Raw genomic sequence first — 15,222 nt, 5'->3', positions numbered from 1 at the left:
AACTTTTAGTGATACTTCTTTGTACGGGGTAGGGACTACTACTACTAAAAAAAGTTTCCATTCCTCGCCTGAAGGGGGAGGCGGGTCTCTTAGACGGTGATGCAGTCTCTCAGGCTGGGAGGTTTGTTACGGTGAAGGAGATGCTCGGTGAAGGTGAGGGGGTTGGCGACCGTGGCCAATACTAGGAACTGACCCGGCATTCGCCTTAGCGGGAGAACGGAAAACCACAGAAATCCACGGAAAAATATTCTCAGTACAGCCGACGGTTGGGATGAGGCGTGAGGTCCAGCCTTGTCCCGTCTCCCGAATGCAGAGGCGTAGAGCCACGGTAGAAACGTGGCCACCCCTCCTCTGCTCGGTTCGCCGGTCAGAGTGCAGAGCTGTTGGACCACGGACCAGCCGTAGCCACTGGTTGGCCGAGAGCACAAACATATAGTAAATAGACTGGCAGCGCCCTATCTCGTAGCACTGGTGCAAGTGAAGCCGGAAGCTTGTGGCCGCCGCCATCTTACGTCACTACAGAGCCACTGTAAACAGGCATGTTACTGTGTTACGTGCAGTTTTGTTTTATGTTGTCTTAATGCACATCACGTCCGACTCGTTGGCTGAATGGTCAGCGTACTGGCCTTCGGTTCAGAGGGTCCCGGGTTCGATTCTCGGCCGGGTCGGGGATTTTAACCTTAATTGGTTAATTCCAGTGGCCCGGGGGCTGGGTGTTGGTGCTGTCCCCAACATCCGTGCAACTCACACACACACATAACTCTATCCTCCACCACAATAACACGCAGTTACCTACAAATGGCAGATGCCGCCCACTCTCATCGGAGGGTCTGCCTTACAAGGGCTGCACTCAGCTAGAAATAGCCACACGAAATTGTTATTATTATTATTATTATTATTATTAATGTACGTCACAATAATGCTTCGGCAAACTACTGTGTGGCAGAATAGCGAATACCTGAATAGTGTTTCGGTGAAGTTTTTCCTATTTACGAAGAAAGAATAAGGAAGGAATAGGAATTTCAATACACCGGTAAGTGGCGTACATGTGTTCGTGTACACCTGTTGCCTACTTATTAATTAATACAATTTTATTTACTATTAAAGATGCCTAATTGACTTCCTTCCGGTGTATATTTGTCGGCGTTAGCCACCACGTGATGAAGTGCGGCTAGGACCTAATAATAATAATAATAATAATAATAATAATAATAATAATATAAAAACTTCGGGTTATAACTTAAGTTTCTGTTTCGGTGGTGTTAGTAATGGAACAATAGTGGCCTCTATCTCTTCCATTCTTTAAAGATACTTTGTAAGGATATCAAAATTACTGTTAAAATTAGAGTGGAAGGATTTGTAAGCTCGTAACATTCAAAATAGGTGTTCGGTTTATTAACACAGAATATTATTGAATATATCTAAGGATTTGGTGGTAAAGATGTTAGTCAGTTATTATCTACCGTGTGATACTTGCAAGGAAGCTGTTGTACAAAAAGAAAATCCTTAGCTCGGCGGAGTGGCTCAGACGGTTGAGGCGCTGGCCTTCTGACCCCAAATTGGTAGGTTCGATCGTGGCTCAGTCCGGTGGTATTTCAAGGTATTCAAACACGCCAGTCTCGTGTCGGCATATTTACTGGCACGTGCAAGAACCCCGGGGCAAGATTCTGGCACCTCAGCGTCTCCGAAAACAGAAGTAGTTAGTGAGACGTAAAATAAATAAGGTTAAACATTATTGTTAGAAAATCCTTGTCCATTCATTTCTTTCAATAATGGAGCTAATCTGCATATTCCTACGAAAGATGTTCATGTGTGTAAATTTACTGAGATGTATTTCGGAGAGAACACATGTAATCGTTTAAGGTCAGTCATGAAAGGGAACACACCTAATGACGTCACAACTAAGTTGTATGGATGCGCACGTCTATCGCCTTATTACTGTAATTTCATTACTGTACCTGAAAATACATGTCAGAGCCCGCCTGGTGGCATTGAAGTCTAAACAGTCTGACACCGTGGTTTGTCAGTTCGAGTCCCATTGGTCGAAAAATAATTCACTAACAGAATGTTGGCTAGGAAGGTAGGGGAGGTGATGGTATACAATATCCAATCATTAGATTGCGTGCCAAAAGCCTGGATTAAATTCCAAATCACTCCGCAGTGCTCAAATGGAGTGAGGGCATATGACGCCGTTGATGGTGATTCGTCCGTTGGATGGGGAAGATAAGCCTCGAGCAGACCCCTTGGTGCTATTCGACAGGAGAAGGCTATGTGCCGGCATCGGATTTCACCCTCCCCCTTCCTACTATCGTATTTCACGTCATTCATTTCATCTCATTAACTCCTTTGTTGGGGTTGACGTCAGGAAGGTCATCCGGTCATAAAATCTCGCCACGACTGATTCATCTCACTTCATATCCGACCCTGTACAAAAACGGAACAAGGGTTGGGCAAACAAACAAACCTGAAAAAACGTGTGATTCGTGCTGGCCGCTTCCGACTTCAGATTCCTGCTTCTCATTGCCAGTCAAGATCTATATGTCTGTGGCCGAGAGCTACTCTGTAAGAGAGTTGAATGGAAACAGATTTGACCATAAATCGGTCTAAAACAGGTTGGCTATTTGTAAGCATTCGTAAATTGATATACCAGTGTTTCTTTCTTTAACATCAAAATTAAGGACCTAATAGGTCGAATTAATCAGTGTTGTTATTATTTCGATGTGCTTTTAATTATTTTAATTGTCTCCTATCCAATATTCCCATTTCGCCTACTATTTTACATTAACGCATCGGGTAGTGTAGTGACGTAAGATGGCCGCGGCCGCACGCTTCCGACTTTAGATTCCTGCTTCTTATTGCCAGTTTAGATCTATATGTCTGTGGCCAAGAGTCACTCTGCATCTACCGACCGGTGAGGAGTAAGGAGGGAGCTAGCCGGTTTCCGGTAATGCTGACAACTGAATGGAAATGAAATCTGAACTGAATCGATAGTATGATCGATCGATATGAATTTTCTAAACCTTTATTATCTTAAACCAACAACTGTGTCACACACACACACACACACATACACACACACACACATAATTTTATATATATATATGTAACATTTCTCGATTCGAATCTTGTTCCTAGCATGAATTCTTAGAAATATCACTTCCACAGTCACAACAACAGTAGTAGTACGTAAAGTGTGTGCCAGATGTCTCACTGCGATGCATACTCGATTCATAGTTTGTGTTCAAAGGTTGCCAATACGAATCACGAAGATTGCTTAGGTCTACCGATTCAGCACTAGGGAGTCCAGGTGTCACTAAAAGTTTCGAGAGTAATATTCATGTATATATATATATATATATATATATATTGTACCCGTAAAAATGTGTTCATATCTTTAAGGCGCTTGATATTAAATGAACGAGCACGATTCTTAACCTAGGGAGTGGCTTTATCATTGGAGCTGGTACAGAGAGAGGTATAGTCATCAATTTGAGAGATTATTTTGATAAATTGAGTTTATTGATCATCAAAAGCAAGTTCATATCACCTTCGTACAGCAGCGTGGAAGTGTCGTGGCTGGTTGGCACCTCCAAGTCCTGGGATGGTGCTGGACATCAACTGGGCAGGGACCACACCTGCTCGGATGAGGAGTTCTGGAATGTCTGGAGGTTCTGGAAATGTCTCGACGTTCTGGAAGTCTCGACGTTCTGGAATGTCCCGACGTTCTGGAATGTCTCGAAGATTGGCACACGTTCCTGGGTTCGATTCGAGACGTAATTCACACCTGAATTTCCTGCACGGCACTCCACACATTCAGGGCGCTGTCTGAACAGATATGACCCTTTAATTATGGTTACTGCACTCTAGATATTAAATCAAAACGTTCTGAAATAATCACTCGAAGAACAAGTACTGGTAGAAATGCAAGTTCATAAGGTAAGTCAGAATGTTCTAGAGGATTACTGTCACTGCAGTCCTAAATGCATAGTTCTGAAGATTTAAAACATATTGGCAATGAACTGAATAAGTAGCACTCGGAAACTGTCCTGTTGCATTAATAAGCGAAGTGAATAGCCATTAAAGAAAATAATATTCGCAAGAAAAAGTCTGAATTCATAAATTATGGATCACTCAAAATACTGGAAAGTTCTAGGCTTTCGGGAAATGCGATATGCGTATTCCGAATTGTCACAGTCTTTAAGAATCAAAACGTAAGTCCCTGTGCAGCACTTGGAAAGCATTGCATATTTCACAATTAAACGTAATGATGAATGTCCCCTAAGTTCAATGTTGCAGAAATTGATTCAAAAATATAAGTTCGAATAAGTTCGAAACGTAAGTTCAATGCGATACACAACACACGTGAAATTCAATCGTCGTCGAATAAGTAAGTCCTTATGTGGCACTTCAAAAAAAAAAAAAAAAAAACAGAGTTCCAATGTGTAGAAATAACAAAGTTCCAATGTGCCAAAATGTTAAGGTCCCAACACGACACTCGAATAAAATAAAGTTCCAACGTGTCGAAATATTAAAGTCCCAACACGACACTCGAAGAAAATAAAGTTCCGATGACAATGTTCCAGTACGTCACCTTAAGAAAATAATAAAGTCTTATCGCGACACTTGGCGAAAATAACTAAGTTCCAATGAGACGCTTCAGAAAAAAACAAAGTTCTTATGTGGCACTTTAAGAAAATATCAAAGTCCAATCACGACACACGAAAAAAAAACAAAGTCCCAATGTGTCAATATGACTAAGTTCCAATACGATGCTCTCAAAAGTAAAGTCCCATTCAGGCACTTCAAGAATATGACAAAGTCTTGATACAACACTTAGAGAAAATACCGAACTTGGATTTCGCAGACTGTCGACTAGAAGTTCGACACGCACAACACTTCTCTTGTCACCCGTGTCACAGAGACGGCGGAGTGACAGACACTGAATTCGTAGGTCGGGTGGTCTCCTTTTATACACGTTCGCATGGAAGTGTCTAGAACTCGGGTACTATCTACCCTTATAACTTCTATAATACTCGGCGGATTTTCTTGAAATCTTAAGATATGATGTCCATTGTAAAGGCTTTCAAGTTGGCAGTGTCAAAATAGCGATGAATTAGCTCAAAAATGTACTTTTGAGGACGAGCTGGATCATTACCATATATGGTAGCGGATAGCTGGCTTACGGCGGCCACGTCACTCGCTGGATACGTCACTGCGTTCGGCGGGCTGCCTACCTTCCACCTCGCGCGAAGTTCAACAAACATACTTCGGACTTTGTCGTAGCGGTGTAGCGGTGTTCCCGGTACAATATATATATATATATATATCAAACTGCCTTCGCACTGAATCCCGGTTGCGCTGATGGCGGGTTGATACATGTATCAATGCTAAGGGGTAGTCTTGAAGGTGTCTACCATCATGCCCCGCACATGTTCAGTATGACTTACAGTAGGTCTAAGGACCTTGTGGGCGTAATGTCTTGGAGAGTTTCTATGTAGATGCCTCAGTGTGAAGGCAGGGATTGCTCTGCTGAAACATCCCGTTTGCAACGGTGGCCATTAGAAAGATGACTGCTGGATTGACAACCGTGTTCACACGCTGTTGAACAATCATTACACCCTCAAAAGATTGTACACAACCATTCTTTTTTAATGTAATTACTCTTCAGGGCTGTTTATTCCAACATCACACGCTCCCCTCAGTGCGGACAAACTACACAATTCTACTTTTCCTTTACAATCTGCTTTACGTCGCATCGTTACGGATAGGTCTTATGGTGACGATGGGATAGGAAAGACGTAGGAGGGGAAGGAAGCGGCCGTAGCCTTAATTAAGGGCCTGGTGTGAAAATGGGAGACCACGGAAAACCATATTCAGGGCTGCGGACAGTGGGGCTCGAACCCACTATCTCCCGGATGACAATTCTACAGGACGTGATCTAGGATCTTAATGACTCCGTACCACTGCACTGGGATGCGCCCTGCACTGATCTCTGTCCACATGTGTGCACGGAGGCACCTGAACACGTTGTCTTTGCAGCACTGCCTCACACCCGTCACTCAAAAAATAAAACAAAGGAATGACTGCATGGTATTATATGTACCTCGAATTCAATATTTCATTCCACTCAATTTTTAAATAATACTAGCAGTTTCCCGCCGGCTCCGCCCGCAATGTACAAAGTATGGTGTTGTTCGTTACTATCCTCACGGACGTATTTGCAAAGTTTCGAGTTAATGAAATAAAGCACATGATGTGCTGTGGCAATAGAATGTAATATTATGTCAACAAAACACTTGAAAATACATCACACAAAGAAATTGAATTAAACGTTTCTTGGAACAACACTACTCGCCGAACTGTTAAAAAGTCCTTCAAAGATCTTCGTCATGGAGACAAATGTACTCATAACTTTTCTCAGAATCTACCAATTTTAGTAGTTATTGCCTCAAAAGAAAGCACTTGATCCACCGAGTGTTTTTAGACCAAAACAAACTGCGTACCTCAATTAGAACTAAAGATATGATTTCTTCAATGAGAAAAAAATGTTGAAGAAATGTGACTGTCAAATTGAATGTGCACTCATAACTCTCCTCAGAATCAACCAATTTGAATAGATAAGAGCTGAATTGAAAGAGCTTGATTCACTAAGTGTTCTTAGGTCAAAACGAACTCCATACCTCAATAATAGTACCTCAATCAGAACCAAAGATATGATTGCTTCAGATAGAAAACAAATGGAAAAAATCAAATAATTTGAGGAAGGTGGAAGTTAAGTGATTTATAGTACCTGACAACAAATCTGTGCATGGATACCTTTCAGTTTAAAAAAGAATGAAGGAAATCGGTCGGATAGAATGACCGGACTGACTGACTTTAGTTTTCATAAATTTTTTTAATATATAGATTATTTGCTTTACGTTCCACCAACTACTTTTATGGTTTTCTACTTAATTTTAATTATTGTCAGTATATAATTCACCTCCCATGTGGATACAAATCCTGTGGATACCCACGATACAATTGTTTCTGAGAGAAGTGAAGCAGCGAGGACCATACAGCAGCATGCGCTAATTCTTTATTTGAGCGACTGTACACTTAGGGTGGTGGTGTAAGTGCAGTACATCCGTTCATGGTGTTGCAATTTCCATTTTCCCCATCTTTCATGCCAGGGCTAAAGAGTGAAAGTCAAAAGTAGCTGCATTTTAAGGCATAAGTTTGAAGCTTTAAAACAGATATAGCCTATTATTTGTAGAGGGTTTGAAATGAATAGGCCTATATCTACGTTTTTCAGAAAATTGTTATGTTGAAAACATTTCTTGGCAGACAAATTAGGAGTCCCCATACTAGGAAAAACATTAAATCAAGCAATATCTTCAATTGTGCCGAAAGTTGAAGGGATAAAGGGCCCAAAAAGGTTCCAAATTGTGAGTCTTAGATAGCTCTATCAAACTTAAAAACAAGAATTTCAAAATTCACTTCCGGCCTAAATGCAATTTTGATTAAAATCCTAGCTAAATTATCTTATTTATATAATTATTTCTATAATGTGTTCCTTGGTTCAATACCCTCAGGCGTATTTTGATATTTCGAAAAATGTCCACACCTAATGTAGTTATAAGGTTTAAGTGAAACTCTGCATTGGCTCACATTAGCGCTCGTAGTTGTAGAAAGATGCAAACTGCTAATCTAATCTGCCAGATAACGAGAATGAAGTTAAGGCTTGTAATTTTTAGGAATTAATAAACAATATCTTCTCCTTCTTTATTATATTTTATTTACCTGAAATTCGTAGCTCATACCCCTAGGATGTTTTCAACATTGACTTGCTTGCCTGAAGGGCACATTTTTACTTTTTAATCGTTTTTTCTGCTAAATGTTGAAGTTAAAATAACTGACTTGTACTATGAGGACCCGATGTAACCTGACGAAAGATGTAATATACTCGCGTCCAGTCTTATTCTCAAACATATTTAGTTAATGTTCAATAAGTAAATGCTATCAGTACTCTTCAATCTGCAGACATTATGGTGTTTTCATTACAGTTAATAAAACAATATAGTTCTGGAGAGATTTATTGTTAATTTTAAAGATAAATTAATGGTTTACGAATAATAGGTTAAAAATATTTATCTTAAACATATAATATTAAAGTTAGAATTCTTTACTAGTAGGAAAAAATCCAGCATTTACTAAATTCAGTATTTACTATAATCTGTAAAAAACACATCTGTGCAACTTTCATAACAGACTTGGCGATCTCAGGCCAAGGTGTGGCAGCAGGAAGTGTATCCCGTTTTGGAACACCTGATGAAGTCCTAAACTGAGCTCCACCAAATTAAAATAAAGGACAATAGTGATCAAGAAGGGAAAATGTTCGCTCAGGAGATTAATATTCTAGAACTTGAACACAGGAGAAATGATCAAAATAAAACAGATTCGTTTTAATACTGCAATTTATTTCATGCAAAGCATAAAAAGAAAAATATATTTATTTAAAAATTACAACTCTGCCAAGTCACACATACTCTGAAATATTGTTAAAGTATACATTTACATATTAAAAACTGGAACATATAATTATGGAATGACTGATAGATTTCACTCAAGCTACTATAAGCATTAACAGGAGACGTCGATGTTCGCATCTGCTTACTGTAACAGATTAGTTGGGTAGCAGGCACACCTCTGATCTTATTGCAAAAAGTGGTGTTGAGTAGTTTACATTCTAATTATGGAAATACAAAGTGTGGTCATTTTACACCGAAATAAGCTGCATACACGCAAATACTTTTCCCCAACAGATTAAACATTGCTGAAAATTAGGCAGTCAGTTTTCAGCTTGATATGAAGGTAGTGAAACGAGATGCACAGTGAGAGGATGTACGAGAAAATGTCCTAGACTGTGGCCGTTATTCTTCTCTTCAAAGGAATATAGTCGTCTACTTTCATCAAAATTTCCCCACATTTATACATACAAACTTCCATAAAATTAATTAAAATTTTTAGTCTCGTTTATATTAGAGCTTAAAAGTTATGTTCACGCTATACTTTCAAGTACAATAACAAGTTTCGAGAAGCGTTTTTGGAAAATCCTGGATTGATATTTAATTTCTAAGCATGTACCAGAAAGTTATTTTACGTAGTAAATAACTCCTTGTTTTATTTACTCCGTGTCATTATGTAACCTGCAAACGCTGCAGAAAGATTTTCGGGTAATTTTATTTTTTCATTTCCTATTAATTGCCTATTTTAGTCTCAAGACATTTTGTTACTTAAAACGATCTTAATCGTGTCTTCCTAAATATGCACAAACAGTTCTAGGTATCAACTATTAGTAACTGACAAGAATTTTCTTTGTCCCCCTTTGAATAATGTATGGATTATAGAAACCTTGAGTGAGAAAGAAGGGCGAACAGTAAAATTATTTGGAGGAAGCTGAAAAGGGAAGAAAGGCGGGTGCGGGAGAGTCATGCCTTGGTGCGGATGTCGATGAGCTGGTATCTTAGACTCGATAACGTAGTTTAAACTAATAGTCTACGTACAAGAAATGCCCACAGAAGATTCACGTGATTAACGCAAATTACGTACGTTATAAGATATTTAATTCTTAACTTATTTTTGGTTGAAATATTATTTGTGTTTTGAACTGAGATGGCAATATTGTGGTCAAAGGGTAGCTAGCCTGTCTCTTACCTCGAAGTCCTGGGTTCGATTCCCGGTCAGGGCTGTAATACCATGAGATTTGGTATGGTTCGTGGATTAAGAATATCTAACTGCATGTACAGGTACAAATTGCAATAAATTAATACTCTCATTCTCTGTCGTCACAGGTCATGCATGAATGATACCAGGATTACTTTTTAAAAACATAAAATTTCAGTCTCTTTGAAAGACGTTGTAAAATGTAAACACCACTGTAATATTATCAGAAAAGCAATCATAAGGGTTGTGAGAAATATATCTGAAGAGGAATTCAGTCTTATTATTGTGTTACAGATGTGTCGTTGATTATCACTAAAGAAAAATGGAAATTTGTGGAGTTAAACTTCGTGATCTGACAGGTTCTTTCACAAGGGTAACGAAGTTTAGACAGATACCCATTGTAGGCTTGAGAACTTTAGTTGAACAAATGGCCTTTAAGAAGCAGAAAATGTAACGCAGTCTAGTCAGGTACGTATTATAGGATTGAAAAACTATCGGAAAACCGATGGCCACTCGGAAACACACATCTAACTATAAGTTATAACAAGTTACAGGTAAAATCACAAGCAAGTCGAGAGTGAATTTGCGCTGTTTGTAGGCCTTACAGTATCTAATGTATCTAACATCAATTACTTTGTGACAAACATATGACACATCAACAAATGAAATTAGAAAAGCCTCTAATTGGAAAGTAATGTAATAGCATGTCAGTACTTCACAATTGGCAACACACTGCTTCCACAAGCCTCAGCAGACAGGTGACATTAGACACATTGTTAGCTGGAGTGGGTGAGCCTGTCTTGGGATAATATAAGGCAGTGCGACCAAGAACTGTGGGGTTATGATCCGGGTTCTCACAGCTGAAATTCACACTGTCGAAAACATTCGCCACAGAATGGAAGCTGTTTAAGATTTAAGCATTAATTTCTTCCGACTACCATCGACGCTTGGGAGTCGTGGTTCTGAAGTGGTTGCTCATCTTTACAGCATGAACCACGAACAGGAAAACCCTGTGTTGTCTACATGGCAGTCTATATGAATAATGTTGACGAACTAATGCGGGATTATCGTAAGTATTGTACTCAGTACGTCCCACAAAATCTGAATGAGTAATAAGAAGAGGCATGACTACGTTTCTGCCAACAGCACTGAACCGACATTGATTTCAGGTCTATGATTACTTTGTTCACATTGTGGCAGGGAATGAGACTGTTCACCATCACTACGATACCGAAATGCGCCTTGCAGTCATGCAGCAGAAACGTATTGGGTCACCACGACCCAAAAAAGATCAAATAATAGGCCAGTGCAAGACTGTACGCTTCTTCGATCGTAGATTTATGGAATTCTTGGATAGAGGGTGATCATCCCTTTTGATCGACACATCAAGACTCTTGCATCGTTGCAGCAGCAGATCGACACTGACAAAATTCATCTCCAAGTGAGGAGAGTTATTCTCTTTCACAATAACACTAGGCTCGCTACACGCAAACTGTGCTCTCCAAATGATGTTGTCAGGTTCAGCGCCTTCCACTGGAAAAGTCTGATCTGTCCCCATGGGATTTGCAAATGGCCGGGGTGTTGTTGAAGTGTAGGAAAGGGAATCACTTCCAGTGGGACGAAAGAACTGCACAGGAGAAAGCAGCATGTGCTCCATTCAGTGCCAAATGAACACTTATACGTCATCTAGCATCACAGTGAGAGAAATGTGTTGCCAATGATGAAGGATATTGACATATACATTCATTGTTACCATTCAAACTGTTCCATATGCCTGCCTCTCACAAATTCTTATTTCAAACCATCATATTAGTTAGTCTCCTGTCTGCTTGTCAAATCATAATACTTCTAAAGGAATACTGTTATTCTAAAGTTTCTAAACCTCCATAACGGAGTAACAGTTCACAAAGCACGTTAAAACTCAGTTCATTCTGTGTGAACATTTATCGGCACGTCCACAGTGACGCTCACCAGTCCCTATATCACAAACACACGCCAAAATAACTTTCTCAGGTTCTTCCTTATTATTACCAACGTTTTGCCTCAGAGGCCACATCACAACGGAGTCACGACTATCGTGGACGTGATATTAGCTAGAAGAGGTCTCTACTGGATAAAAATCATCTAGATCCTTCACAACTTTTGGGAACATAATCAAAAGCTTCCAGTTTACTGGATTACGTAGAGGATTTAAGGTAGCGATATTTGCGGGCGTATTGCAGCAGTGAATGGACTTCTGTGTGATCAAAGAGCTTGTTCCTTCTCTAAATTTAATAGACTTCTTTCCTTTACCAAATGGTTAGACGTAGTGGTAGTGGTGACTACAGTTTAACGGGATATATGTCTTGATAACCACCCCTTGTTAAAGCTTAAAAGTCCAGTCCTTCGAATAATGAAGGTATCTAGAAAATAAAATAAAAGACCTAGGTAAATAAAAAAATGAAAGACGTCCAAAGTTTAGTAAAAGTAGTGCTTTTGGAGCTGGGTGAGAATATGACATGGCTAGTGGAGAAATACGAAAGTGAGGAGCCTGCCTTAAGCAAACGTCCGGCACGACTGGCAGCACCGTGCTCATTCATTCGAGAGTCCCTGGTGTGATTGGCTAGATGTGCAGCACGTACAGTTGTTGAAACATCAGCTATTCTCTTTGAGCAAGGAAAGAAACACTGAGCGGACGTGATATAACTCACTAACCCCATTGATAGCCTTTTAACTAGGGCCTACATAGGTTTTAGTTCGAATCCCGTTAACTTCCATCGTGCTATTAGAAGTGGAAAGTTGTGTCCTAGTGGTTCGGATTTAAGGTAAAACTGGACATCCAATACCTTATGGCAAAATACATAAAATGTCAAGCTTATTTTTAAATAAAAGAATGCCTGAAATTTAAAATTAATACTGTGCATATTGCGTGTTCCCATGCGTAAAATGTATGTATGCAGTATCATCTTACAGGAAGTTCCAGGATTAAAGTTCTTGAACTGATGTTTACAAGGAATGCAATAATGTGGCATGCCCTCCTCTCTGTGACTATCACCTAAATGCCACCTCCATATTAGTAGATTTCACCAAGACGGATTGTACATAGAGAGCCTGTCCATCACAGCTGAGGTTTCTTATCTACTGTGCCCGGACTTGGCGAACATGAGGGTAAAAAGAAGGCTACATTGGATCACATACTCCATCCTACTCTAACCTCATAATTTCCTTCTTTTCTTCCCTCAACAATCCCACGGACCGGCCACAGAGCAGTGAGTTGTGACGTCAGAGAGCACTGCTGTAGACTAGACAATACGCCCGCAAGTTATGTTACCTACACTGCAGAACATGCAATACGCCTTTAAGGTCCCTGCATTCATTCACAACACTATGTTTAGCGATAGTTCTAGTTGTACTTCATATGAGCGACGTGATAATATCTTGAAGGCTGGTATAAGTGCCGATCACCAACGCCACCAGACCGCAGAAGAACAGAAGAATGTCCTTGGCAAGGATCCAGTTGTAGCGACCGAAGTTTCTGTCCGGCCAGAGCAGACAGATTTCGATGATGGAAGGGAAGATTATTCCCAGGGCGGAGAGGCAGAGGGCACCAAACAGCGAGATGAAAAGCTCCAGACGAGGAATGGCTACAGCCAGCAGGACTGAAAAATACAAGACACACTGAGAAAACAGAATATTTAAAAAATAAGTAAGTGTTTCAGCTATCTATTTATCTATTTATATTTATAAATATATCCCGTATCTATAGTACATGCTTTTCACCTCAAATATCTTCTGATTAGTTGAGGATAATAGTATGTGCTTTAACAATGGACCTAAAACTGGCCATGTGACAACAGTTCTCTGCGCATTTGATTGCGAAGTCGTGCAGCCACTGGGCTTTCCACGGGGTACTGTGTCACGAGTGTTCCACGAGTACGCGGATTCGGATACCACCACCACATACCACAGCAGGGTCAGCTGCCGTGGAGAACAACGTGTTGATGACGAAAGTCACCATCGGTTAGCTCGGATGATAAGAGGTGATAGACGGACCTAGAATGCAACAGATAACTGTCAAATTCAATGCTGGACAACGAGGTGTGAGCAGCTATGCTAATCCAGAACCATCTTCTGGCAATAGGGTACAGAATAGGGTACCTCTGGTAGTCGCACGTCAGAAGGCACGGTGAATGACATGAGTAAGGAAACACAGTCTTTAGACTTTCAAAGTATGGAAAAAAAGTTCGCCTGGTCAGATGAGTCGAGGTGCTAGATGGTACACGGCGATGACAGGGTACGAATGCGTCACCCAGTATATGAGACACTGGGTCCGTCCCTCTTGCCATAGCTTACAGCTCAGCTGGTGGTGGCGGTATCCTCTCTGAGGACTGTTCACATGCAATGAAATGGAATCCCTGGTATATCTACCGATGTCCTTTACCGGCAAACGTTACAGGAACCTGCTGCCTGATCATGTCAACCCATTTGTTCGCCTCCAGCGCCCTATAGGAAAGTTTTTCCTGTAACAAGACAAAGAACCGACCCATCGCTCCCGAACTGTGGCCGATTGATTCCATGAACACTCCACAGACATGAGGATGCTTTTTCAGTCCCGAAGATCACCCGACCTCAATCCAATTTTTTAAAATTACTACTAATGGCGTTCGGCTTCGGACGACCATGCGGACAGCATTTACAGAGTGAGAGAGTATACATTAATAGATCTTCGTAACTGAAAAAGAGACGTAACTTATAACAATACTACAGTATGATAAATCTTGACAAATTACAGCGCATGATTGTGGAGTTAGGTTTGATAAGAGGATGACAACTGAGGTTGGTAGTGGAGTATTTAACTTCACTAGAGAAGTGTACAGATGGTTCTGCTGTTGGGAGTACTTCTTACATGACAGTGGTTTAAGTCGGCTATTTTTCCAGGGTCTTCTGGACAGTGAGGGATGTCCAATACCTTGATCCTGTGGAGATTACTCGGATAACAACCATGTCCCAGACTCATTATTATTAAAGATGAAAGGTGTCTTCGTGTTAGTCTCAATTTCTTGAACCAGACTTGCGTTAGGATGGCAGGCTGAATTTTAGCATAGTGTTTCCCTCTTTCAAGCCGTGACGTTTTCTAGTACTCAGATCACTACCTGTAGGTCTGTTACTTGATTGTGGGCAGAATATGGTAACTTTGTAAAGGCGGTGTTCACATGTTGTGGTTTCTTTCGCTAACTGGTCTACACTATCGTTCATCGTTATACCAGAGTGGCCTTTGATCCATAGGAGGTGTACTTCCTGAGTTGCTTTCTGGGCGGTACGGATTAAATTCAATGTGTAATACATACTGATGAGTAGACAGGTCCCAATGTGAATTTTGTAGGTTTTGAAGGGCACATTGTGAGTCAGAAAGTAGGTCTATTAGAATCTTACGGACGTGACGAATTCTATAGCTAATGGCTGAGTGGATAGCTAAAATTTCTGCAGTAAAGATGAGAGATAAGAAGTTCGTAATTTTGTTGAAATGCAGGGAGTCTT

At 40.4% G+C, this 15,222-nt stretch overlaps 1 protein-coding gene across 3 annotated transcripts in view; it reads right to left on the bottom strand.

The window, feature by feature from the left end:
- Positions 1–10,028: 10,028 nt before the first annotated feature.
- The window catches only part of LOC136874020 (proton-coupled amino acid transporter-like protein CG1139), a 206,297-nt gene continuing 201,103 nt past the window's right edge, over positions 10,029–15,222 (bottom strand). For all 3 annotated transcript variants that reach the window (XM_067147489.2, XM_067147488.2, XM_067147487.2), the window contains exon 10: positions 10,029–13,343. In XM_067147489.2, coding sequence (XP_067003590.2) covers positions 13,099–13,343 — 245 coding nt within the window. In that variant the 3' untranslated portion in view covers positions 10,029–13,098. The remainder of the gene's footprint in view (positions 13,344–15,222) is intronic.

Source organism: Anabrus simplex, chromosome 5 (assembly GCF_040414725.1).
Source record: "Anabrus simplex isolate iqAnaSimp1 chromosome 5, ASM4041472v1, whole genome shotgun sequence".
Classification (NCBI taxonomy): domain Eukaryota; kingdom Metazoa; phylum Arthropoda; class Insecta; order Orthoptera; family Tettigoniidae; genus Anabrus; species Anabrus simplex.
The sequence above is the reverse complement of the archived record's forward strand: the minus strand, read 5'-3'. Positions and strand labels throughout refer to the sequence as shown.